This window comes from Mesoplodon densirostris, chromosome 8 (assembly GCF_025265405.1).
Source record: "Mesoplodon densirostris isolate mMesDen1 chromosome 8, mMesDen1 primary haplotype, whole genome shotgun sequence".
NCBI lineage: Eukaryota > Metazoa > Chordata > Mammalia > Artiodactyla > Ziphiidae > Mesoplodon > Mesoplodon densirostris.
In genome coordinates this window covers 106,757,121-106,784,723 of record NC_082668.1, presented here as the reverse complement: position 1 = coordinate 106,784,723, position 27,603 = coordinate 106,757,121, and the positions used below count along the sequence as shown (strand labels likewise).

Here is a 27,603-nt window from a genome sequence, read left to right as displayed (position 1 = left end):
GGTGATACGGGGAGAGTCTGAGAGAGCTGGGGATTTGTGAAAATCCCTCTGTACCTGGACTATTTCATTTTAGGGTCTCAGGAGCCATCAGCAAGCTTTTGGTTAGAACCACTTTATTCCAGAGGAATAAATTGTGAAATGGTATTTTTAAATTAATTACAGGAAAAGTATGATTTTGTTTTTATTTTCATTTCAAAATTTCAGCTTTCCAAAGGATGTTTCTATATGCTTAGTCAAAAAAAAAAAAAAACCCTTAATTTATCACTGTGTCTGTTCAATGTGAGGATTTTAATTGCTTGGTGAATAATAAAAAATTGAGTTATCCCAAGTACTTGATTTCAAATAAGAATAATTTCACCCACACACACACCCATTCGCCACCATCCCACCCACATAAGATGGTATATAATGAATCTGTTTTAAGTATAATTAAATAGCCTTAACGTTTTTCTATTATAAAAATAATAAAAGTTTTTTTGTAAAAGTTTTTATGATGAAAAACTGGGAAAAGTAATGTAAAAATAACCTATAATGACACCTCCTAGATAGAGTCACTATTAATTTATTTTAAAGACTATTTTTTAGAGCAGTTTAGATTCACAACAAAATAAAAAGGAAGGTACAGAGATTTCCCATATGCCCCCAGCTCCCCAAAATGCAAGTTCCCCTCCCTCATTATCAGTCACCCCCATCAGAGTGGTACATTTATTACAATTGATGAACTTAGGTTGACAAATTGTAATCACCCAAAGTCCATAGTTTACATTATGGTTCACTATTGTAGTTGTACATTCTGTGAGTTTAGAAAAATGTATAATAACATGTATCCATCATTATAGTGTCATAGATTATTTTCACTGCCCTAGAAATCCTCTATGCTGTGCCGATTTATTTTTCCCTCCCATTAACCCCTGGCCTCCACTGATCTTTTTACTGTCCAATAGTTCTGCTTTTTCTAGAATGTCATATAGTTGGACTCATACAGTAGACTTTTCAGATTGGCTTTTTTCACTAAGTAATATGGACTTAATGGACTTAAGTTTTTTTTTTCTTTCTTTCATGGCTTGATATTTCATTTCTTTTTGGTGTTGTATAATAATATTCCAGTGTCTCAGTGTTCCATCGTTTAGTTATCCATTCACCTGCTGAAGGACATCTTGCTTGCTTCTAGTATTTGGCAATTATGAATGAAACCACTAAAAACATCTGTGGGCAGGTTTTTGTGTGGACATAAGTTTTCAGCTCCTTTGAGTAATTACCAAGGAGCTAGGTTGCTGGATAATATGGTAAGAGTACACTTAGTTTTGTAAGACACCACCAAACTGTCTTCCATTGGCTGTACCATCTTGCATTCCCACCAGCAATGAAGCAGAGTTCCTGTTGCTCCAAATCCTCACCAGCACTTGGTGGTGTCAGTGTTCCAGAGTTAGACCATTCTAATAGGTGTGCAGTTAACAGCATCTCATTATTTTAATTTGCATTTCCCTGATGACATGTGACGTGGAGCATCTTTTCAGATAATTATTTGTCATCTGTAGATATTCTTTGGTGAGGCGAGACTCCTCATATTTGAAAGTTGCTAAAAGATTAGATCTTAAAAGTTTTCATCACAAGAAAAAAATTCTATAACTATGTATGGTGACAAACGTTAACTACACTTTTTTGCAGTGGTCATCTTAAAATATATACAAATATCTAATAATTATGCTGTACACTTGAAACTAATATAACATTGTAGGTCAGTTATGCATCGTTCAAAAAGAAAAAGAAAATCCTTATTAGCTTTTCAGCCTACAATTTTCAGATATGTTTATACACATCTACTACATAAGCTTATCTAAATTATGATTACTGGGCCTTCTCTTTTTGCTTTCACAATAACAAATGAACATTTTTGTATATGAAAACTAAAATGATAGATACCATCAGCACAAGACAAGGCAGGCATGAGAAGGATGCAAGATATTTGCCCTCTCTGTTCAAATAGTAAATCTTCTTTTACTGCATATTCTTTTCCATTGAACCAAAATGAAACCTCAGAATCTTTCTCAGTGCAGATCTAGGAAGACAGTACTGTTCAGAGCTGAAATAATAAGCTATATATTTCATCTCCAACCTTGAGCCTGAGATCATGGGATAAAGTGACTCCAACTATCAGAAGCAAATTATTAAGGAGGATAAATCATGAGAGATTATTACAACCAGGCATTTGACACAATAGAGCCTGACAAAGGTACTTGTGGTATTCACACCCTGTCCCTTCAAGCAAAAGCTGACAGCACTAATGAGAGCTTTTACTTCTAAGCTAATGACTGGTTCACTCTGACTGTGTGATGGCTGATTGTAAATGAATATTTCCCCTGAATCTAATTAGATTGGGTCTAGACTGTATGTTTCCCAGTGAGTCGGTGCCTTATAGATGTCAGGAACATTTCTATTAATTGGACAACAACTAAGATGGGAAAGAATGAAAAGCAATTCTGAAGATGTGCACTGATTTTTCTCCCCCTCTTTCTTTGTACCTAGAATCAGACATCGCTGACTTTGATGGCCGAAGCTCCCTTCTCTACAGGTTCAATCAGAAACTGATGAGTACTCTCAAAGATGTGATCTCCCTGAAGTTCAAGAGCATGCAAGGAGATGGGGTCCTGTTCCACGGAGAAGGACAGCGTGGAGACCACATCACCCTGGAGCTCCAGAAGGGGAGGCTTGCCCTGCACCTCAACTTGGGTAGGTCCCTGCCCATGTCAGGCTATGGGGAGATCCTTTTGTAGCAGGGCACAGTTCCTTTTCCTCCTAGTGTATCAGTTAGAAGTTCCTGGATCACAGTCTAAGTGACATATTTTCCTTATACAGGTTGGAGAAGAAAAATACCATGTTTAAGCCATAAACAGCATTCTTTAAACAAGGTAATTTTGGTAGGTAGGGAGTGCTGCAAGCTAACTGTTCGTTCTTTCTATTTCTTTCTTCCTTTTTCTTTCCTTCTTTCTTTCTTTCTTTCTCATCTTTCTTTCTTTATCTTTCTTTCTTTCTCTACATATTTCTCTCTCTCTTTTTTTTTTTTTTTGTGGTATGTGGACCTCTCACTGTTGTGGCCTCTCCTGTTGTGGAGCACAGGCTCTGGATGCGCAGGCTCAGTGGCAATGGCTCACGGGCCCAGCCGCTCCATGGCATGTGGGATCCTCCCGGACAGGGGCACGATTATAATGAGGCTTTTGCTTACAGTCTATTTTAATTGTTACATTTATGAAACTTAAGTTCTGGGGGAAAATGGAGGAAAAACATTTTAATATCTTTCCTGGTTTGTTTGTTTTTTGTTTTTGTTTGTTTGTTTTTGTTTTTTTGTGGGTGAATAAGGGGGTCATATGTATGACATCTAAGTTTCTGGGCATTCCCATGTCTTATTAAGGGAAATACTGTTTTCTTTAAGTGTCCGGGCTGTGCCAGGGTGAGCCCTAGATTTGCCAAATGTCATCTAATTTAGTAGAGAATGCCCTCCTGCCTTCTCTCTGTTTAGGACTCAGGCTTCCACATCCATCATGCCTGCCTCACTACTGGCAGGTCTGCATTTCTTTGTAATCAACTTCCTATCCCAGGGAAAGAAAGAGAGAGGGTCACCCTCCTTTATGTGAAAGGTGCTTTGGAAGGATGTATGAGCCAAGTGCAGAAGGCAGGGAGCAGAGTTCCCAAAGATGAAAAGGCAAACCAAAAAGCTCTACCTGAGAAAAAGAAACAAGGGCAAAGAGTTAGGCTGATGAAAAAGGAAGTGACCATTTTTTATAAGAATGAATCCCTTACTCCCATTGAAAATGTATTAGTTTTAGGGAGAGGTGGAGAGTGTATATGTGGAAGAGAATTATCACCCATCACCAAGTTTTTCCTATCAAGTAGTAAAGATGGAGAGTCATAGCAGAATTCAGTTTGTAAGCTCAAGTTGGATGAAAGACTGGAAAAATCACAGATAAGTTTTATCTTTTAGTAATTATTACTTAGTAATAAATTATTTTAGTAATTAGCATAAAAATGAACATTATTGTGAACTCATCCCCAAAGCCAAACAATGTATATCCTTATTTTGAGGCATTTCTGAGAATCTCCTTAGCCTCCATGGTGAGTATTGGCACGGGTAGCAGGGAGAACCTCTGGACCCCAAGCTTTAACTCATAAAATTGATAACTAATGCACTAAATTAAATATTTAGCAAAAGCATCTTTAGAAGGAGAGTCTCACTCAGAGGAGAGCAATAAGGGGGGTTGCTAGTAACATAATTGGTTTTGCTCACTTACCTATAGAAGAAATGTATCAGTGAACTCTATGAAGGGTAGGCATATAAATATTTGGCAGAAATATATCAGTCTTTTAACTGGCCTTCAATTTTTGTGAAAGAAGAATGGATGGAATAACCCCCGAACACACACATACACAGTTACAAGTGGTTCACAGAACATTGTGGGTTGTGGATAAAGTTATTATGACTTGTCAATAGTAAAGCAGGTAACACTGATTCTGTCAGTGACTGCCACTTGGATTCCCAATTCCAATGCGCCATTACCACTCCAAAGCTCTGCTCCAACATCCATAACCCAATGAGGTACACCAGCTTCACACACAGTAAAGCAGGATGGAAAGGAAGAGGTGTGCTCATGTGACAGATTTTATTTTAATTGCAGACAGGTGCTAGCTATTTATTATGGGGAAAGTTCATAACTCCCAAGCCTGTTTACTTATTTCTAACCTTGGGTTATTAATAACTATCTTCCAGGGCATGAACATGAAAGCTAAAAATATTCAAAATGAATTTTCTTTGTCAGTATATAAACACGGTGAAGCTCTTAATATTACTCATCATTCAACCAACAATATCTGAATGTCCCACACCCTGTGCTATGTGGGTCTTCCTGGAAGGAAATGGGTAGTTTAAGGTAAGGAAGACCCACTCTATGCTGTGATATAAAGAAGGCAGAATAATTCTCTCTTTCCAGATTCCATCTGCCCCATATTTCTAACTGTGGTGGCGATAATGGAAAATCTCCTTTAGTCTGTTTTCTGCAGAGTTTGGAATTTCTTCATCTTTTCATCTGCTTATGGATTTTACTCATTTCCATCTGTTTACCATGACTATTTCCTGTACTTATCTCTTTTAAGCAGTCACCTAGGATACTTGTTAAATAGCACAGATTTCTACATTCCTTCTCTAGAGAGATGCTGATGTATATTAGTACTTTAGCTCTGCATAACTCTGTTACAGCCAACAGATTTCTGGAAGCACTAAGTTAAGGGGAAAGGGGGAATGATAATCATTTTGATTTGGCCATAAGAGAAAATCTGTAACATACGTTCCACAAGGGCAAGATAACACTTTGTTCATAACTGTAGCTCTGGAAACTAGGAGAGCACCAGCCTGAAGTAGGTACTTGAGGCTAATTGAGTACATTGGAAAAAGTGGTTTTCATCTCACATATCAGAGCCTGACACAAATACATATTATTCTCGTTTAGCTTGCTGACCCCCAAGCCCGAGCTACTTTCCCCCCTGTGATAGTTGCAGGACACCCACAATGTGCCAGTATCCTATCCAATCCTCAGAGCAGCCCTATTAGGTACATAAACATTAGTTCCAATTTACCCATGTGGAATATTAGGCTGAAGGAGAATATATCACCCGTTCAAATTGCACAGCTAGAAATTAGCATAGCCACAATTAAAATCCAGTTATATTTACCAGTTTTTAAACTACTTTCAGATTATAAAATATATGTCAGTTTTAGAAAACTTGAAGGAAAAAATCCACTCTATAAAGAAGGGAAACATCACTCAAAATCCTACAACTCAGTTATCCTTGTATTAACATTTTTGTATATTTTCCAAGTGTTTTCCTTAGCTATTTATATAAAAATTTTACATATGATATACAATTCATGTTCTTCCCATGTTGCCACACAGCCTTCAAAGAGGAAAGAGTTCATACCATCCATGATCAAGCTCTTTTTTTAAAGAAATATATCAAGAAATAAAAAGGAAGAAAGAGAGAGCAAGAGGAGGAAGGTGGGGAGGAAGAATCCTAAAATCCAAGTTAATGGGCTGCAAAATGGTGCTGGGACAATGGCCAATGATGGAGGAAAGGGAGGAAGTTTCTCTGTACCCAGCTGACGTGGACACTGCAGCAGTGTTTCCTTTAGTGACAGTTCTCCAGTTCCTTATCTAACCTGTGACTTTACAATTCAGAAATTCATGCTGAGTAGAGAGGTTCAATACCATGGAAAGCTGCATGACCTGTACCATGGCCTTTGGAGGTATACACAGCGTGCTGTGGTTCTTCACAAGTGATGTTCTTTGCCGATATTCTGATTCATATTACCTAGTTACTCCTATGGAGGCTGACTTGGAAAGATCATTTCAATGCTGCAGTTGAACTAGGTGTTTGACTACTTTCTTCAGGTAGAGCAGTGAGATTTATAGAGCTACTAATGGGAGAGAGATTTCTTCTCTCAGTCCGTAAGGGGGTTCATAAAGATTCCTCTTTCCATGCTACACATCTCATTCAGGTCACCTGTGGCAGTTTGCCCTCAGTAGAATTACAACAGCACAAACCCATACATGCAGATGGGAGAATCAAAGAGCAGAGGCATTACATGACTGGGAAATTGTGGTGAGAACTAAATAAAACATCAATAGCACATGCAGGTCATTCATCCTTACAAGAGTCCAGCACCTTTGAACTGAGGCATAATGTTTGTGTAATATGGCAGTCATAGGAAAGCGAGAATCTCGGCATAGCATAACCACGTGTGGAGCACACTGTCCTTGGGGGGCCAAGTATGGGTTCAGATGCAAAGCATTTGACTACATAACCAACTCATTGAGATAGATTGGGATATCAGTGAACAGTCTGAATATTCTCCAGAGAGTCCAATGAACATTTACTTTAGCTTTTTGAAATTCAAGCATTTTGATAAGCCAACTCATATGTATTTATAAAACGTTTATTGTGTTTCTGGACTTGGACTAAATACTACAAAAGATGTTTTTTAACATTGCCATTTTTTGAGTGCCCTCACTTAGACATTGTGCTAGACATTTTACATATATATTTCATTTGTATCACTTAGCAATCCTACAAACTATATCTAAACCCATTTTACAGATGGAGAAACTGATGGTCATTGATGTCCAGTAGGTTGCCCTGGGCCACATAGGTCACGTAGATGCATAGATGTAAACCCAAGATTAGAACACTCTCCAATCGAACCCCAAGTTCCTGACATTCATCATTAAAATGTTATAAACCTTCATGAAACAATTACAAATTAAATATCAGGAAGTTGGTATCCGTGTGTTATATTTTGAGAATGGAGAGACCAGAGTAGGATAAAGGAGTCCAGAAAGCCTTCCTGGATCCACCTTGAGTTAGCTGGAGATTTCATTACAAAGAGGAAAGGAACACAGGCATTTCAGACAAAGTGTCAATGGGATAAGTTGTGCCACATTTTATATAAATTGTGTTATTCTTTTTTTTTTTTTTTTTGCTGTACGCAGGCCTCTTACTGTTGTGGCCTCTCCCGCCACAGAGCACAGGCTCTGGATGTGCAGGCTCAGCGGCCATGGCCCACAGGCCCAGCTGCTCCACGGCATGTGGGATCTTCCCGGACCGGGGCACGAACCCGTGTCCCCTGCATCAGCAGGCGGACTCTCAACCACTGCACCACCAGGGAAGCCCTGTGTGTCATTCTTATAATAAGAATTCACTGAACGAGTACATTAAGCCAGGCACTGAGCTATGCACTGGAGGTTAAAATTTGAATTTACCAGTTCTGATTTTCAAGGAGGTCCCAGCCTAGTAAAATAATTATTGCAATTTACTTTCTAATTTTGTAATATTAACTAAAAATATATAATTAGGTATCATCAAAACCACATACCATAATTGTATTAAGATAGCATTTTTTAAGATAACGAAGTCACAGAAGATGGATACAGCTTAGGAGTAGACTTGAACCATGACTCCTAAGTCTGTAGAATGTTTTATTTAATAAAATTTAGGAAATTTTTAACAACTTTAACAATACAAGAAAGATGTATTTCATTGCTTTTGTGATACATAAGGATTTGCTCTGAGGGTCAAGTCCACTGCAATCACATGGCGTCCTGTTAGTTTTTATTTTCTTTGGAAGACTTCACTTGAGTGCTCAAGAGAACATTCATCAGCCCTGAATTCGGCTAAACAAGGGTCTTTATGCTCCTGGATGACCTGCAAAGGTGAAATTTGCCTTCACCTTCTACATCATGTCCTTCCCTCTTAGGGTTGCCCCATGTTCCTTTTCCACAATTCTCGGCTTCCCAATGCATCAAATCCTTTTCTTGGTATTCTGATTAAGCTATATAAACTCACACATATGTATGGTGGAAAGCAGAGTGGCCAGGACATAAGAAATGAGGTTAAGTGGAAGTATCAATTTTTCCAGTAGGGGTAGTGGTAAGAGCATTAGCTTTGGAGTCAGAGCTTGGTTGTAACTCTAATTCTTTGTGTCCTTAGGTATGTCTTGTAGCTTCTTTGAGGTGAAGTTTTTGTAAGGCTGTGTTCAGGAATAATGGAAACAACCTATGTAAAATGCTTACCTCACTTAGTAGAAGAGAACCTTAAAAATACAAGTGAATACCAACATCGATCACCTGAACAACTAAGGTGGGAAGGTTAATTCTGAAGATCGGGTGGAGGTAGGCATTGGTGACCTCCATGTGAGTGGTCCCCTATCTCATCAACAATATATCAAGCCCTTTCCAACGTGAATTTCTGTTGAAATACAATCTTAAAAAAGAAAGTTTCTGTTCCCTTTTGCTAAGCCATATGATATGCACAGATTGCGAAAGTTAAAGTGCCATCCATGTTTAAACTGTTAAGACCAAGCAAGATTTAATCAAAGACTTTGGGTGAAAACACTGCAGTATAATGCCCTTAGCCAGAAAAATGTTAGTTCCAAGGATGAACAATTTGACATGCTTATCCACAGTATGTTGGGGATGGGGGTGGGGGAGAAAGCAAGTTAGAAATATTTTGCAATCATTTCAAGCTTCCTATAAAAATTGCCATATGCTTTAGGGACTTGAGTAGTATTTACATTGTTTCATTTTAATTATATCTCAAACCACATGAAAACAAGTTTTTATTGAATTAGTAATAAGAGGTATTTTCCCCCCTAATGTGTTTCTGGCCTAAAAGATAGCTTCCAGATATTTTTATTGTCTTTGTCCTCCACAGTTGCCTGTAGGAATTTTTATCTTGCCTTAATAAATTGGAAACTAGTTAAAACTAGTAGTTGAACCATAATTGCCACTGAGATAAAACTTGAAATGTGTATTACAGGATGAAGAGTTTGATAATCTTTTGAGAATGAAGTTTTTATTGTAATTTCTTTTAATGAACATTTCTAGGTAAAATGGAACCTTTCCTAGGAGTAAACTGTTTCTTCATGGTAACACCTACTATAGATACAATTTAAAACATCCTATTTAATGAAGAGCAGAATTTCCTGTTTATCCAATTGTTTAAACAGAATAATTTTCACTCAATTTGTGTGCATACAAGATTTCTGAGTGTTAGCATAGAATGATTAATGGAGAGGATAGGTGAAATAAGTTCATGTCTACCAATTTTTTCTTTTAGTTAAAAAGATGCTTGTAATGCAGGAGATATTCAATAATTTACACATCACTCGTATAGTTTTCAATGAACCAGCTATGCAGGTTAATGATTATGTTTTTAATGAAGTTTATTTGTCTTTCCTATTATCAAAGATACTTATACTCATTCTAAAATGTAAGAAGAAAAGAAAAAAGAAAATCAAAACTTCTGTTAATGTTTTAGTAAATGCAAACAAGGATAGAAGAAAGATTCACTACGTTATCCAAAAAGTCAAGTAAAAATTAGTCTGTTTGACCTATTCAAAATTAAATTTCTCTTTTGAAGTAGGAATAATAGTGTAGAAAAATATTAAAATACTTAATGTAATCCTTGTCTTTATTGGCTCTACTAAAGAAATCAACATATCACTAAAACCCACCCAACACAACACATAAGAACAAGCAATTAGGAGGAAAAGATGTGATTCCTTTACTTTTTCATTTTGTGACTTTCAGTGGCTTTACAGTTTCAAACCTTTAATGTTTTGGACTTATTATTAATGAATCATTGTTAAATGCCTTTTTACTTTTTAAGAAAAAAAGTCAGAGGTGCACATCAAATTTAAAGTGAAATCTCTGATATTAAATCTATTTGACTTATTACCTAGAATTAATAGTTTATAAGGCACACTGTTTCCTTCAACCAATCATTAGCCTTTGGACATGTTTTATTTTATAAATAAAAGTTGTGTGTGTGTGTGTGTGTGTGTGTGTGTGTGTAGAAGAAGTGGGGGAGAGAGACAGACACTGGTCTTCTTTATTCTGACTGGTACCACTTTTCACCTACCTGCTCGAGCAAACATACTAAAAGTCATCCCTAGGTGAGTCTTTCTTTTACCATGTCCACCTCCAATATCCAAATGGCATGCCAGGTCATCACATGCCACCACCTTCTCACTGGCTGAAAATCCATCCTCCTGTGCTCTCTTTACCTAAGCCTCTCGTCCCCCATCTAGATGACTGCCAGTTTTTCTGCCAGCCTTGCCTTCTCATCAAATTCCCATACAGCTTTGTCAAAATAACCTTCTAAAAATGTTAATCTGAGTCAGTAATCCCTGACTTATTAATTCACCAATGGCTCCCATTTCCTAAAAGTAAACACAGGCTGTAACCTAGCTCAAACTAGAACACTGGTCCTGGGTGGGATAAGCTAGCCCCACGTGGTCATGGCACTCTGCTGCGCGGAATCCATTTAGGTGTTCCCCTGTACCCCCAGCCTTGACATGTGCTTCTCCCGGCTGGGTAGCAATGCTCCTTGTTCTGGCCAAATATCAGGCCTGGCACCACTTTGTAAAGCGGCCTCCACAGCTGCCTGCCCTGCATTTCCTTGGCTTTTTATCAATTCACTTATTGAGTCTCCACGTTAAAACTTTCAGAGAGGGAAGTGTGCCTTTTAACTCTGTATCTCCTGTATACATCATATGTCACTGTAAGCAAGACAGGTAGATATCAACACCTTTTTGTTGACGGATGGAAGGATGAAAGGAAGGGAGGGAGGGAGGAAGGAAGGGAGGGAGGAAAGGAAGAAGGAAGGAAAAAAGGAAGAAGGAAAGGAGGAGAGAGAGAGGGAAAGAGGGAAGGAAGGAGGGGGGAGAGAGAGGTGAGGGAGAAAGAAAAAGAAAAAGATCTATTAATGTATTTGCATAATTTGACACATTTTAAGAACTCAAAAGATGTGGAACAAATCAATATGTCAATGAATAAATCAATTAAAGGCAGCTATGAACTCATCAGCTCTTATTTTTCAATTACAATCATCTGGGTGCCTCCCCGCAACCCCCATAGGAAACAACGAAGTGTTATTTCATGCAGGAAGCAGTGACTTGGGGCCATAATGGAGGTGGGAGTGAGCAGCCTACAGTGGAAATGGCAGCTCCGTCCCCTTAAATGCCGCACAACGGAGCAGCCTGCTGCAGTTGTTCTGTAAAACATGTCTTAGGAGAGAGACATTTAGCTTTCAGTTACTAAGGGTACCGAACGCATAAAATATTCAAAAATTGGGAGGTTTACATGTAAGTAAAATTAGTTGCATTGAGCTGTTCACTTTGCTAAGGCTGAGCCATTCTACAGGAAAAAAGAACAAAGAAAAAAAAAGCTATAATCTTTTTGACAGAAGGATACAGGCAGGAAGTCCATAAAATTGGAGTGGAGGGCCTCCCTGGTGGCGCAGTGGTTGAGAGTCCGCCTGCCGATGCAGGGGACACGGGTTCGTGCCCCGATCCCGGAGGATCCCACATGCCGCGGAGCGGCTGGGCCCGCGAGCCATGGCCGCGGGGCCTATGTGTCCGGAGCCTGTGCTCCACAACGGGAGAGGCCACAGCAGTGAGAGGCCCGCATACAGCAAAAAAAAAAAAAAAAAAAAAAAAAAAAAAAAAAAATTGGAGTGGAGACAGGAGGGGAAATGGGCAGACTTGATTGAAAAATGTACCTCTCCACCGGAATCTCTCACATTCTCCCAAGGGTTGTCTCCCAAGCTCAGTTTAGGGTGAATCATAGGACCCTTGCCCTGGTCAGTTAAAAGGGTCGAGACCTGGATTTGAATGCTGGCTGCATCTCTACCTAGGCATGCTTACCCTCACCGGACCTCAGTTTCCTAATTTGTCAAATGCAGGTAAGCATTTTTGTCTTAGAACATCAAACTTGGAGGTTATAAAATCCTTATTTAAGTGCCCTTGATAGAGTAGACATTTGAAAATGGCAGCTAAAATGATTATTTCCTCCCCATTGCCTTTGCCTACAAATCTACCCAACTCATTGGGGCCACGCTCTTCCCTCTACTTCTCCAGCGTTCACTCTTCCTCCAAAGCACAGCTAAAGATTCACTTTCTCCTTTCAAGAGCCATTCACATGCAAAGAATATGTATTCTTTCTAAATGTGACAAGTCCTATTTTTTATATTATTCATATGGCCATCAGGATATGGTTTCTCTTATTAGTTAATCACACAAGTCCTGAAACCATGTCATTTCATGTGTAGAAGGGTGTGTGTGTATCAGTTGACTGAGATTTTGGTCCTGCAATCTGTGGGAAAAGGTTGGTATTCCTTCCCAAGCCCAGCACGGTTCTGGGTCTGCAGAGAGGGAATCATCCTTTACCTTTGGATAGAGAGAGTTGGATTTGCTAGCAGAACATTCTAGTGCTTCAGGCTGCCCTTGGACACAGAGCCATCCCGTGTTCCATCCCTTTCACAGATGACAGCAAACCTCGGCTCAGCAGCAGCCCCCCCTCGGCCACCCTGGGCAGCCTCCTGGATGACCAGCACTGGCACTCCGTGCTTCTCGAGCGGGTCGGCAAGCTCGTGAACTTCACTGTGGACCGGCACACACAGCACTTCCGGACCAAGGGCGAGGCTGATGCCTTAGACATCGACTATGAGGTGAGTTGATTCTCCCTGCAGACCCCCAAGCCCCTTGCTGGCGATCAGTAAGAAAATCCAGAAGCAAAAGAGCAAGTGAGAAGATGTGGGCCCCTGACAGTTGTTACACTGGGGCTTCTCTTCCCCTCGCTCTAAGCCCAGTCAGCCAACCACGGGGGAGTCCACGGAGAGAGTCTGAGCTGTGAGCCTGGGGAAACGCCTTGCAAGGCATCAGCTAACTGTGTGCATTTTAAAATCAGCAAGGCTCCTTTTTACTTTTTAAAACTTTTTTTTTTTTTTCTGGTAGCTTTCCTGTATCACCATCTAGTCTCTTGGTTACACTCAATAATTTTTTTCAAAAATCAGCTTCAGTTAGCTGAAGTCATGGAAAATACAGAAATTATATTAATATACAATTTTAGGTCAATTATACCTTTAATAAAATAAATAATAAAACCCAAAGAAATTGGAAATCTGCATGATAGGCTCTTGTTTTTCACCTTCATTCCTATCCTATGCAGACTTCTGACCAATACACAAGGACAGCTAGTTCTACAAAAGAGCAAGAAAGAACTAACTGTCCTTGTGTATTGGTCAGAAGTTTTGCAAGACTAGCAGCCAAGATTTCACCATCTTTGCTAGTAGTTCAGTTCAAGAAGTATATATTGTGCTCCCACTGTATACCAGGCTCTCTTCTAGGCAATAACAATCAGAGATGACTAAAGCAGAGTCCCTGAGTTGGAGATGCTTACAGTCTAACAGCAGAGTCAGCCCTGGAACACCCACTGCAGAACAAGGAGGTGAAAGCTACCTTGGAGAGTGGCACTGGGCACTGCAGGATCCCAGGCAGAGAGGACTTGGCTCAACCTTGAATGAGGGTGGAAAGCTTCCAGCAGGAGATGCTGCTAAGTCTTGAAAGGAGAGTAGGGTTAGCCTGATGAGAAAGGTGAAAAAGGCAGGCCAGGTCAGAGAGGACCCTGTGCAGGATATGGGGCATGAAATGTCACAGTCCAGTATCTATGGGATTTGAAACAATCGTCCGGCAGTGGTGTGTGAGGGCCAGCTGGTACTGACTCATGAAGGCCAGCTGGTAGATTTTCAGGAAGTTTGGAAGCTGGCTGGTAAATACAGCCATTATGAAAAACCCAGTTATTTAAACTTATAATCTATCAAAGTATTTTTAAAATGTACTAAATTCACTGATGCCTAGTTACTTTATTTTATTCTATCTATCTGTCTATCTATGCGTCTCTCTATGCATCTATCTAGATGTATTTGAGGTTTTTTACTTCTGTATCTGTGTGGTGGAAATACACTATATTGGATTGCTACATTGCATCTCTTTCCAATTCCATATTTAGTGACATCTGTTTGATGGTTTGAAATCCATCATAGTGGAGATATTTACACCATGGATATTGGTAAATCCTATAACTCAGGGTTTCATTCATTGTTTTGTTGATTGTCTAGACCAGGGATAGGCAAACTACAGCCTGGAGACCAAGTCTGGCTTGAAGTCTGTTTCCTCCAGCCTGTGTGTTAAGAATACTTTTTATACCTATGTTGTTTTACAAAATTAAGATAAAAAAAAGAATAAGTGACAAGAGACTGTGTGATTACAGATAACAGAGTTCAGTGAAAAATCAATGAAAGCATTCTATAAAAATCAATTGGTTTTATGGAATTTATAATACAGTTTATTGTATATTTTATTATTATTTGTAAATTGTGTCTACACATCACTTATATCAGTAAAATGACCTAACATCTGAATGCATGTGTGTGCCTACACACATTCATATACAGAGATGAGTCTTTGTGTCTGTGTGTGTGCATCACACCCTGAACAGCCAGATTTTAAGCCTGTATCAACACAACACTTGAGGCAGGGGATTAGTGAGAGATAAAACATAAGAATTAGGGAATACCCAGGTAATGATGGACCCTGTGACCCATGTTAAGGAGCTTAAACTGTGAGGGAAAAGGAGCCACTGAAGGATTTTTTTGCAGAGTAGTGACATGGGCAGCCTTAAGTTTTAGAGGAGTCATTCTGAACATGTGTTTCAGGGGCCAGTACAATTAGCACCCCATGGAAACTTGTTAGAAATGAAAATACACAGGTCCTATCCAAACCTAAAGAATCAGAAACTCAGGGGGAGGGGTTCAATCACTGGTTTTTAAAATTCCTCCAGGAGACTCTGATGCACCCTACTATCTGAGAACAACTATTTTAGAGCAGTTACTCTAAAGGTTACTCTGAAGCTACTCTGTAGTTTAGATCTGTCTATAGGTGGGCGGAGCATGTTGCTGGACAGATGGTTAGAAACCCTGTTAGGAGGCAATGTCAATCACTAGTGGATACATACAGGAACAGTGGAGGTGGAGATGAATAATTGAAAACTTAGGATCTGACTTTTTTCCAATCTCTATCATGAACTGTAAGAAAGATCGCCTCTTTTGATCCTAATCTTAATTTAGCATACTGTTGATAAGATATGTCATTCATTAACTTCAAAAGAGAATCTGTCACTCTTTGACTCAGGATGCAAAATACCAGGCAGGGTTTTTTGTTTGTTTGTTTGTTTGTTTTTGAGTTGCTGATAACTGGAAATCTTTGAGTATCAATCATTCTTATTTGTTTAAGTGATTGTAAAAACAAAGAATACACACAATATTGAAATTATCTTAAAGCAAAGAGATATCGTTTAGGAACTTGAGGACAAAAATAACACAAAACCATCATGAAGTTTCACTAGGTCCCCATATACTTGACCTCTAATGACTTGAGAGGTGATTCTAAAATTCACCCAGTCGCCTGATTCGACATTTGTTTTCAAGTTATCGCTACCTGTGGTCTCCAGTGTAGATAATCTGTATGGAATCACAGCTGAGTGCCATTAAAGTGAATGTCAGCATTTAGGGAAAGACATCCAAAGGTGTCACTCAATTTGTGAAGTTGGAACAGATTTCTTCTAGAAGTGTCTAAATTTTTTGGTGCCTTGTAAGAAGTGTTTCCTGGGGGAGGGGGGGAAACACCTTGAAATGTTCCTATGAAGCAAACTCTGCTTCAGAGAATCCAAGCCCCTTCCAAAGTATGCAGCCAGCTTGTTCATATGAACATAAAAGAAGACAGACTGACTATAACAGTGACATTGACATTGGCTGCACTGGAACAAGAGAGGTAGGTGTTGGGAGAAGTCTCTCAAACAACTGGAGTTCTCCAGCCTTTGAAGATTCACCTTCAAGGCTGTGTGGAGAGAAAGGGGCACCAGGGACAGGAATCCTGGGTCATAATTACCACTTTCCCACTAAGTAGGCACAAAAACCTGGAAAGTAAAATTTCCTAACTTCAGTCACCCAGAAACAATATGAACACCCTTACTGCTAAATAGGATATCTGAATCTGAATCTAAGGTCTGTTTTTTTATTGAAGTATAGAGTATAGTTGATTTACAATGTAGTGTTAGTTTCTGCTGTACAGCAAACTGATTCAGTTATACATATATATATATATATATATATATATATATATATGTTTTTTTCATATTCTTTTCCATTATGGCTTATTTACAGGATATGGAATATAGTTCCCTGTGCTATACAGTAGGTCCTTGTTGTTTGTCTGTTTTATATATAGTAGTGTGTATATGTTAATCCCAAACTCCTAATTTATCCCTACCGCACCTTTCCCCTTTGGTAACCATAAGTTTGTTCTCTATGTCTGTGAGTCTGTTTCTGTTTTGTAAATAAGTTCATTTGTGTCATATTTTAGATTCCACATATAAGTGATATCATATGATTTTTGTTTTTCTCTGTCTGACTTCACTTAGTATGACAGTCTCTAGGTCCATCATGTTGCTGTAAATGGCATTATTTTATTCTTTTTTATGGGTGAATAGTATTCCATTGTATGTATGTATGGGTGTGTGTGTGTGTGTATGTATGTATATATATATATATATATATATATATATGCCACATATTCTTTATCCATTCATCTGTTGATGGACATTTAGATTGCTGCTTCTGTGTCTTGGCTATTGTGAATAGTGCTGCTATAAATATTGGGGTGCATGTATCTTTTTGAATTAGAGTTTTCTCCAGATATATTTCCAGGAGTGGAATTGCTGGATCATATGGCAACTCTATTTTTAGTCCTTAAGAAACCTTCATACTGTTCTCCATAGTGGCTGCACCAATTTACATTCCCACCAACAGTGTAAGAGGGTTCCCTTTTCTCCACATCCCCTCCAGCATTTGTTTGTTTGGTTTTTTTCTTTTTTAACATCTTTATTGGAATATAATTGCTTTACAATGGTGTGTTAGTTTCTGCTTTATAACAAAGTGAATCAGCTATATGTATACATACATCCCCATATCCCCTCCTTCTTGCATCTCCCTCCCACCCCTCTAGGTGGTCACAAAGCACCGAGCTGACCTCCCTGTGCTGTGCGGCTGCTTCCCACTAGCTATCTATTTTATATTTGGTAGTGTATATATGTCCATGTCACTCTCTCACTTCGTCCCAGCTTACCCTTCCCCCTCCCCGTGTCCTCAAGTCCATTCTCTATGTCTGTGTCTTTATTCCTGTCCTGCCTCTAGGTTCTTCAGAACCACTTTTTTTTTTTAAGACTCCATACAATATTTGTTTATCTCTTTCTGACTTACTTCACTCTGTATGATGGACTCTAGGTCCATCCACCTCACTACAAATAACTCAATTTCATTTCTTTTTATGACATTTGTTTTTTGTAGACTCTTTTAATGATGGAGAATCTAAGGTGTATTTTTATAACAATGTTGTCTATTAATGAGAATCTATGTTACTGATTTGATATCTGCCATGGGGTCATATGTATACATTTTAGCCCTGCTACCACCGGATAGAAGAATGACTGAATTCAGGTCCCTGAAATCCAGGGACCCATTGTCAGAGGACGTCCTGCTACTCTAGAACAGTGCACTATCAAATTCTACAACAGGGACAATTACATTATGCAAATATAGGTTTCTCTTCAAGTTTTAGCATGCCGTGTTAATATTTGGCAAGAAAATATGGTAGCTTTCATTCCTCCAACTTAGACGATGTCAAGGATATCAATCAAGTGACACAGTGCCTTTCCACGAGCCTTCTAGCAGGGAATTTGCCACACTCACATGTATGCAGTTGTCAGCTTCTCCTCCCACATGGGAGGCAAACACAGACAGGGGCTCATAGAATCTTCTGCCAAAAAAATAATAAGCAGAAAGAACGTAGATGCTTTACTTCTCATTAGAATGTCATTCCAGTGCACATCACTCAGCCCACGTGATTTTTTCCAAATGCTTCTGAGACAGACTATAGCAATTCATTTTAATTCCATCCTCGAGCAGAAGGATTTTAGAAAAGAGATGTTTTAGGATCTTAGTGAGATTCCATTTCTCTGATAGTCTGCAACCCAAGAAGTCTTTTCTTTTCTTTTTTTTTTTATAACATCTTTATTGGAGTATAATGGCTTTACAATGGTGTGTTAGTTTCTGCTGTATAACAAAGTGAATCAGCTAAATGTATATATATATCCCCATATCCCCTCCCTCTTGCATCTTCCCTCCCACCCTCCCTATCCCACCACTCTAGGTGGTCACAAAGCACTGAGTTGATCTCCCTGTGCTATGCAGCTGCTTCTCACTAGCTATCTATTTTACACTTGGTAGTGTGTATAAGTCAATGCCACTCTCACTTCATCCCAGCTTACCCTTCCCCCTTCCCATGTCCTCAAGTCCATTCTCTACTGCTGCATCTTTATTCCTGTCCCCTAGGTTCTTCAGAACCACTTTTATTTTTAGATTCCATATATATGTGTTAGCATACGGTATTTGTCTTTCTCTTTCTGACTTACTTCACTCTGTATGACGGGCTCTAGATCCATCCACCTCGCAACAAATAACTCACTTTCATTTCTTTATATGGCTGAATAATATTCCATTGTATATATGTGACACATCTTCTTTATCCATTCATCTGTCGATGGACACTTAGGTTGCTTCCATTTCCTGCTATTGTAAATAGAGCTGCAATGAACGTTGTGGTACATGACTCTTTCTGAATTATGTTTTTTTTCAGGGTATATGCCCAGTAGTGAGATTGCTGGGTCATATGGTAGTTCTATTTTTAGTTTTTTAAGGAACCGTCATACTGCTCTCCATAGTGGCTATATCAATTTACATTCCCACCAACAGTGCAAGAGGGTTCCATTTTCACCACACCCTCTCCAAGCATTTATTATTTGTAGATTTTTTGATGATGGACATTCTGACCTGTGTGAGGTGATACCTCAATGCAGTTTGATTTTCATTTCTCTAGTGATTAGCAATGTTGAGCATGTGTTTGTTGGCAATTTGTACATCTTTGTATATCTTCTTTGGAGAAATGTCTCTTTCGGTCTTTGGCCCATTGTTGGATTGGGGTATTTATTTATTTATTTATTTATTTATTTATTTATTTATTGAGCTGCATGAGCTAGCTGCTTGTATATTTTGGGGGATAACCCTGTTTGCAAGTATTTTCTCCCATTCTGAGGGCTGTCTTTTTGTCTTGTTTATAGTTTCATTTGCTGTGCAAAATATTTTAAGTTTCATTAGATCACATTTGTTTATTTTTTATTTTATTTCCCTTTCTCTAGGAGGTGGGTCAAAAAGGATCTTGCTGTGATTTATGTCATAGAGTGTTCTGCTTATATTTTCCTTTAAGAGTTTTATAGTGTCTGGCCTTACATTTAGGTCTTTAATTCATTTTGAGTTTATTTTTGTATATGGTGTTAGGGAGTGTTCTAATTTCATTCTTTTACATGTAGCTATCCAGTTTTCCCAGCACCACTTATTAAAGAGGATGTCTTTTCTCCATTGTATATTCTTGCCTCCTTTATCAAAGGTAAGGTTACCATATGTATGTGGGTTTATCTCTGGACTTTCTATCCTGTTCCATTGATCTATATTCCTGTTTTTGTGCCAGTACCATACTGTCTTGATTACTGTAGCTTTATAGTATAGTCAGAAGTCAGGGAGCCTGATTCCTCCAGCTCTGGTTTTCTTTTTCAAGATTGCATTGGCTACTTGGGTTCTTTTGTGGTTCCATACAAATTGTGAATTTTTTTGTTCTACTTCTGTGAAAAATGCCATTGGTAGTTTGATAGGGATTTCATTGAATCTGTAGATTGCTTTGGATAGTATAATGATTTTCACAATGTTGATTCTTCCAATCCAAGTACAAGGTATATCTCTCCTTCTGTTTGTATCATCTTTAATTTCTTTCATCAGTGTCTTATAGTTTACTGCATAAAAGTCTCTTGTCTTCTTAGGTAGGTTTATTCCTAGGTATTTTATTCTTTTTGTTGCAATGGTAAATGAGAGTGTTCCCTTAATTTCTCTTTCAGATTTTTCATCATTAGGGTATAGGAATGCAAAAGACTTCTGTGCATTAATTTTGTATCATGCTACTTTACCAAATTCATTAATTAGCTCTAGTATTTTTCTGGTAGCATCTTTAGGATTCTCTCTATATAGTATCATGTCATCTGCAAACAGTGACAGTTTTACTTCTTTTCCAATTTGGATTCCTTTTATTTCTTTTACTTCTCTGACTGCTGTGGCTAAAACTTCCAAAAATATGTCGAATAACAGTGGTGAGAGTGGGCAATCTTGTCTTGTTCCTGATCTGAGAAGAAATGGTTTCAGTTTTTCACCATTGAGAATGATCTTGGCTGTGGGTTTGTCATATATGGCCTTTACTATGTTGGTGTAGGTTCCTTCTATACCTACTTTCTGGAGAGTTTTTATCATAAATGGGTGTTGAATTTTGCCAAAAGCTTTTTCTGCATCTATTGGAGGTTATCATATGATTTTTATCCTTCAATTTGTTAATATGGTGTATCACATTGATTGATTTCATACACTGAAGAGTCCTTGCATTCCTGGGATAAACACAACTTGATCATGGTTTATGATCCTTTTAATGTGCTGTTGGACTCTGTTTGCTAGTATTTTGTTGAGGATTTTTGCATCTATATTCACAAGTGATATTGGCCTGTAGTTTTCTTTTTTTGTGACATCTTTGTCTAGTTTTGGTTTCAGGGTGATGGTGGCTTCGTAGAATGAGTTTTGGAGTGTTCCTCTCTCTGCTATATTTTGGAAGAGTTTGAGAAGGATAAGTGTTAGCTCTTCTCTAAATGTTTGATCGAATTTGCTTGTGAAGCCATCTGGTCCTGGGCTTTTGTTTGTTGGAAGATTTTTTTATCACAGTTTCAATTTCAGTGCTTGTGATTGGTTTGTTTACATTTTCTCTTTCTTCCTGTTTCAGTCTCATAAGGTTGTGCTTTTCTAAGAATTTGTTGATTTCTTCCAAATTGTCCATTTCATTGGTATATAGTTCCTTGTAGTAATCTCATGATGCTTTGTATTTCTTCGGTGTCAGTGCTTACTTCTCCTTTTTCATTTCTAATTCTGTTGATTTGAGTCTTTCTCTTTTTTCTTGATGAGTCTGGCTAAAAGTTTATCAATTTTGCTTATCTTCTCAAAGAGCCAGCTTTTAGTTTTATTGATCTTTGCTATTGTTTCCTTCATTTCTTTCTCATTTATTTCTGATCTGATCTTTATGCTTTCTTTCTTTCTGCTAACTTTGCTGGGTTTTTTTTTTTTGTTCTTGTTGTTCTTCTTCTCTCTCTAGTTGCTCTGGTGTAAGGTTAGGTTGTTTATTTGAGTTGTTTCTTGTTTCTTGAGGTAGGATTGTATCAATATACACTTACCTCTTAGAACTGCTTTTGCTGCATCCCATAGGCTTTGGGTCATCGTGTTTTCATTGTCATTTGTTTCTACGTGTTTGCTGATTTCCTCTTTGATTTCTTCAGTAATCTGTTGGTTATTTAGTAGTGTATTGTTTAGCCTCCCACCTGTGTGTACTTTTTACAGTTTTTTTTCCTGTAATTGATATCTAGTCTCATAGCACTGTGGTCAGAAAAGATACTTGATAGAATTTCAATTTTCTTAAATTTACCAAGGCTTGATTTATGACTCAAGATATGGTCTATCCTGGAGAATGTTCCATGAGCACTTGAGAAGAAAATGTATTCTGTTGTTTTTGGATGGAATGTCCTATAAATATCCATTAAGTCCATCTTCTTTAATGTGTCATTTAAAGCTTGTGTTTCCTTATTTATTTTCATTTTGGATGATCTGCCCATTGGTGAAAGTGGGGTGTTAATTTCCCCTACTATTATTGTGTTACTGTCAATTTCCCCTTTTATGGCCGTTAGCATTTGCCATATGTCTTGAGGTTCTCCTATGTCGGTTGCATAAATATTTAAAATTTTTATGTCTTCTTCTTGGATTGATATCTTGATCATTATGTAGTGTCCTTCTTTGTCTCTTGTAATAGTCTTTATTTTAAAGTCTATTTTGTCTGATATGAGAATTGATACTCCAGCTTTCTTTTGATTTCTATTGCATGGGATATCTTTTTCCATCACCTCACTTTCAGTCTGTATGTGTCCCTAGGTCTGAAGTGGGTCTCTTCAGCATATATAAGAGTCCTGTTTTTATATCCATTCAGCCTGTCTGTCTTTTGGTTGGATATTTAATCCATTTACATTTAAGATAATTATCAATATATATGTTCCTGTTACCATTTTCTTAATTGTTTTGGGTTTGTTATTGTAGGTCTTTTCCTTCTCTTGTGTTTCCTGACTAGAGAAGTTCCTTTAGCATTTGTTGTAAAGCTGGTTTGGTCATACTGAATTCTCTTACCTTTTGTTTGTCTGTAAAGGTTTTAATTTCTCCATCGAATCTCAGTGAAATCCTTGCTTGGTAGAGTAGTCTTGCTTGTAGGTTTTTCCCTTCCATCACTTTGAATATCCCCTGCCACTCCCTTCTGGCTGGCAGAGTTTCTGCTGAAAGATCAGCTGTTACCCTTATGGGGATTCCCTTGCATGTTATTGGTTGCTTTTCCCTTGCTGCTTTTAGTATTTTTTCTTTTTATTTAATTTTTGATAATTTGATTAATATGTGTCTTTGTGTGTTTCTCCTTGGATTTACCTTGTATGGGACTCTGCACTTCCTGGACTTGATTGACCATTTCCTTACCCATATTAGGGAAGTTTTCAAGTGTCATCTCTTCAAATATTTTCTCAGACCATTTTTTTTCCTCTTCCTCTGGGACCCCTATAATTCGAATATTGGTACGTTTAATGTTGTCCCAGATGTCTCTGAGACTGTCCTCAATTCTTTTCATTCTTTATTCTGCTCTGTGGTAGTTATTTCCACTATTTTGTCTTCCAGGTCAATTGTCCATTCCTCTACCTCAGTTATTCTTCAATTGATTCCTTTCAGTGTATTTTTAATTTAATTTATTGTGTTGTTCATCATTGTTTGTTTGCTCTTTAGTTCTAGGTCCTTGTTATATGTTTCTTATATTTTCTCCATTCTATTTCCAAGATTTTGGATCATCTTTACTATTATAACTCTGAATTCTTTTCCAGGTAAACTGCCTATTTCTTCTTCATTTGTTTGGTCTGATGGGTTTTTACCTTCCTCCTTCATCTGCTGCATATTTCTCTGTCTTGTCATTTTGCTTAACCTACTGTGTTTGGGGTCTCCTTTTTACAGGCTGCACACTCACAGTTCCTATGTTTTTGGTGTCTGCCCCCAGTGGGTGAAGTTGGTTCAGTGGGGTGTGTAGGTTTCCTGATGGATGGGACTGGTGCCTGTGTTCTAGTGTGTGGGTCTGGATCTTGTCTTTCTGATGGGCAGGGCCTTGTCTGGTGGTGCTTTTTTTTGGGGTGTCTGTGCACTTAGTATGATTTTAGGCAGGCTTTCTGAAAATGGGTGGCATTGTGTACCTGTCTTGCTAGTTGTTTGTCATAGGGCGTCCTACTGCTGTTCGTTAGCCGTTGGGTGGAGCTGTGTCTTTTTGTTGTGTTGGAGGTCTCTGGGAGAGCTCTCACCCATTGATATTATGCAGGGTAGGAGGTCTCTATTGATCCAACTCAGTTGTCCTGAACTCAGTTCTCCCACCTCAGAGGTTCGGGCCTGACAGCAGGCCAGAGAACCAAGACCCTGTCAGCCACATGGCTCAGAAGAAAAGGGAGAAAGAAAGAAAAAAATAAAAAATAAATAAATATAAAGAAAAAAATATTAAAAAATAATTAAAACAAGAAGAGAGCAACCAAACCAATAAACAAATCCACCAGTGATAACAAGCACTAAACACTAAACTATAATAAACATAAAAATCAGAATAAAATCAGTCACAGAAAGCAAACCCCAAGTTCTACAGTTGTTCCCAAAGTTCACTGCCACAATTTTAGGACGATTCATTGTCCATTCAGGTATTCCACAGATGCAGGGTACATCAGGTTGATTGTGGAGATTTGATCCGCTGCTCCTGAGGCTGTATGGAGAAATTTTCCTTTCTCTTCTTTGTTCGCACAGCTCCTGGGGTTCAGCTATGGTTTTGGCCCCACCTCTGTGTGTAGGTCACCTGAGGGCATCTGTTCCTGCCCAGACAGGACAGAGTTAAAACACCAGCTGATTTGAGGGTTCTTGCTCATTCAGGCCAGGGAGAGGGAGGGGTATGGTAGATATAATTGGAATGTGGGGCAAGCCTGTGGCAGTAGAGGCTGGTGTAATATTTCAGTAGCTTGAGGCACACTGTGTGTTCTCTCGGGGAACTTGTCCCTGGATCACGGGACCCTGGCAGTGGAGGGCTGCACAGGCTCCCGCAGGGTGTGGATAGTGACCTGTGCTTGCACACAGGCTTCTTGGTGCCTGCAGCATTAGCATTTCATGCCCGTCTCTGGCGTCTGAGCTGATAGCTGCAGCTCATGCCCATCTCTGGAGCTCACTTAGGTGGTGCTCTGCCTTCTGTGGGCACATGGGAAAGGAATTCCCTCTCCTTTCACACCCTGAAACAATAGTCTCTTGCCTCTTAGACAGGTCCAAACTTTTTCTCAGCCTCCCTCCTGGCTAGCTGTGGCACACTAGCCCCCTTCAGGCTGTGTTCACGCAGCCAAACCCAGTCCTCTACCCGAGATCTGACCTCCGAAGCCTGAGCCTCAGCTTCCAGCCCCCACCCACCCCAGTGGTTGAGCAGACAAGCCTCTCAGGCTGGTGAGTGCTGGTCGGCACCCATCTTCTGTGTGGGAATCTCTGCTTTGCCCTCTGCACCCCTGATGCTGCGCTCTCCTCCGTGGCTTCAAAGCTTCCCCCCGCCCACCCCCCATCTCTGCCAGTGAAGGAGTTGCCTAGTGTGTGGAAGCTTTTCCTCCTTCACAGCTCCCTCCCAGAGATGCAGGTCCTGTCCCTATTCTTTTGTCTCTGTTTTTTCTTTTGCCCTACCCAGTTATGTGGGGATTTTCTGGCCTTTTGAGAAGTCTGAGGTCTTCTGCCAGCCTTCAGTAGGTGTTCTGTAGGAGTTGTTCCACATGTAGATGTATTTTTGATGTAGTTTTGGGGAGGAAGGTGATCTCCACGTCTTACTCCTCTGCCATCTTGAAGGTCTCCCCAAGCATTCTTTCCTTATCAAGAGTGCTTAGTTATCCTTTTTAACAAAGACACTTTATCAGTATCAAAACTATTAAAAACATATTTTTAGAATATGTGATTTGGGACTTCCCTGGTGGTGCAGTGGTTTAGAATCCGCCTGCCAATGCAAGGGACATGGATTTGAGCCCTGGTCTGGGAAGATCCCACATGCCACGCAGCAACTAAGCCCGTGCACCACGACTACTGAGTCTGTGCTCTGGAGCCCACGAGCCACAACTACTGAACCCATGTGCTTCAACTTCTGAAGCCCTTACCCCTAGAGCCCATGCTCTGCAACAAGAGAAGCCACCACATTAAGAAGGCTGTGCACTGCAATGAAGAGTAGCCACTGCTCGCTGCAACTAGAGAAAGCCCGCATGCAGCAATGAAGATGCAATGCAGCCAAAAATAAATAAATAAATAAATAAATAATAAATAAATAAATAGATATGTGATTTATGTTATCATAAATACTAAAAAGACATTTTTTAAAAATAAATATATTTTATAAGAATTCTTGGTAAGAAAAAGCTATATTAAACTAAACACTCTAAGCATTTAAAAATACATGTACATCTTCAAATATAAGTTTTACTGAAGTTTTAAAGAAAATATGAGGTCGTGCTTTTATTTTATTTTATTTATTTATTTTATTTTATTTTGGCCACACATGCAGGATCTTAGTTCCCTGACCAGGGATTGAACCTGGGTCCCCACAGTGAGCTCACTGAGTCTTAATCACTCCACAGCCAGGGAATTCCCTAGATAGTACTTTTATAATCAAAGATTGTTGGAGGTCCTTCCAAGCATGACATAAATTTTAGAAACCTGGAAATAAAATATATGAAAAATTTTGTACATATAAAATATTTAAAAAGCCACATGCAATTCCACAAAATATACAGACAGAATGATATCATCCTCCCAAGAACTTGGAAAAGTATTTCAAAATTTAATTAATGAATAAGAATCCCCCACAAATAATTTTAAAAAAGGTAACTCAATGGAAAAATAGGTAAAGAACATGAATATATAAAATATACAGATTACTCTCAAATATATAAAAAGATGCACAACCTCACTCATAAGAAGAAGGAATGCAAATTCACACTACAACAATATTTTAAACTTAGTCTGCAGGGAACACAAAATTTATAATGTTGGCATGGATATGAAGGAAGCAGAACTATTTAATCTATTGTTAATGGGACTATAATTAATACAATATCAAAGAAAGGGCAACATCTTCAAAATTGAAACAAGTGCTCTTCAATCCAACAATTCTGTTTCTAGGAATATATCCTACAATTATAAGCAAATGTGTGCAATGGGGTACATGTTAGGAATAACAAAAGATTGGAAGATGGCCCAAAAGTCCATCAAAAGTAGGTTAATTAAAATAATGGTAATCCCTGTAAGGAAACGGCTCTGTCAGAGTGTCCCAGTGACCTCACGCTGTCCACTTTGGCCAGACAGCCAAAGCCATGCCCCACAGCTGATCTGAGTCTTGACAAGACACCTTGTCATCTTCCTGAGACACAAGAGGATGGAGGCCTGCAATTAGCGGCTCCAAGGCCATCGCCACCCGCCTCCTGGCCCCATACAACACTGTCCTGACACAGTTTCTTGACACCCCCTAAGTTCTGTGGAGACGTGAGGCTTTCTGTCTTGCATGCTTAGAATAGAGTTGCATCACATAGAACTGCTTAGCCTGATGTTGAATCTGGCCTCTGTACCCCGACACCAAGTTAAATCTCAGAGACAGAGTTTTGGGTGAAGTAAAAAAGAATAGCTTTATTGCTTTGCCAGGCAAAGGGGGACACAGCAAACTTATGCCCTCAAAACCGTGTGTCCCAACCTGGAGGGGGTAGTGAGGAGTTTTATAGTAATGGTTCAAAAAGGAGAGTGTGAACAGCTCATGGACATTCTCCTGATTGGTTGGTGGTGAGGTAATTTGGAGTCGGCATTATCAACCTTCTGGTTTCAACAGATCTGGGGTCTACATGCTTGTGGGCAGAA

General features: G+C 39.0%; 1 protein-coding gene across 1 annotated transcript in view; it reads left to right on the top strand.

The window, feature by feature from the left end:
* Positions 1-27,603, top strand: part of CNTNAP5 (contactin associated protein family member 5) — a 914,769-nt gene that overhangs the window by 418,291 nt on the left and 468,875 nt on the right. The window contains exons 5-6 of the mRNA XM_060106110.1: positions 2,527-2,730; positions 12,869-13,053. Of these exons, the coding sequence (XP_059962093.1) occupies positions 2,527-2,730; positions 12,869-13,053 (389 nt within the window). The remainder of the gene's footprint in view (positions 1-2,526; positions 2,731-12,868; positions 13,054-27,603) is intronic.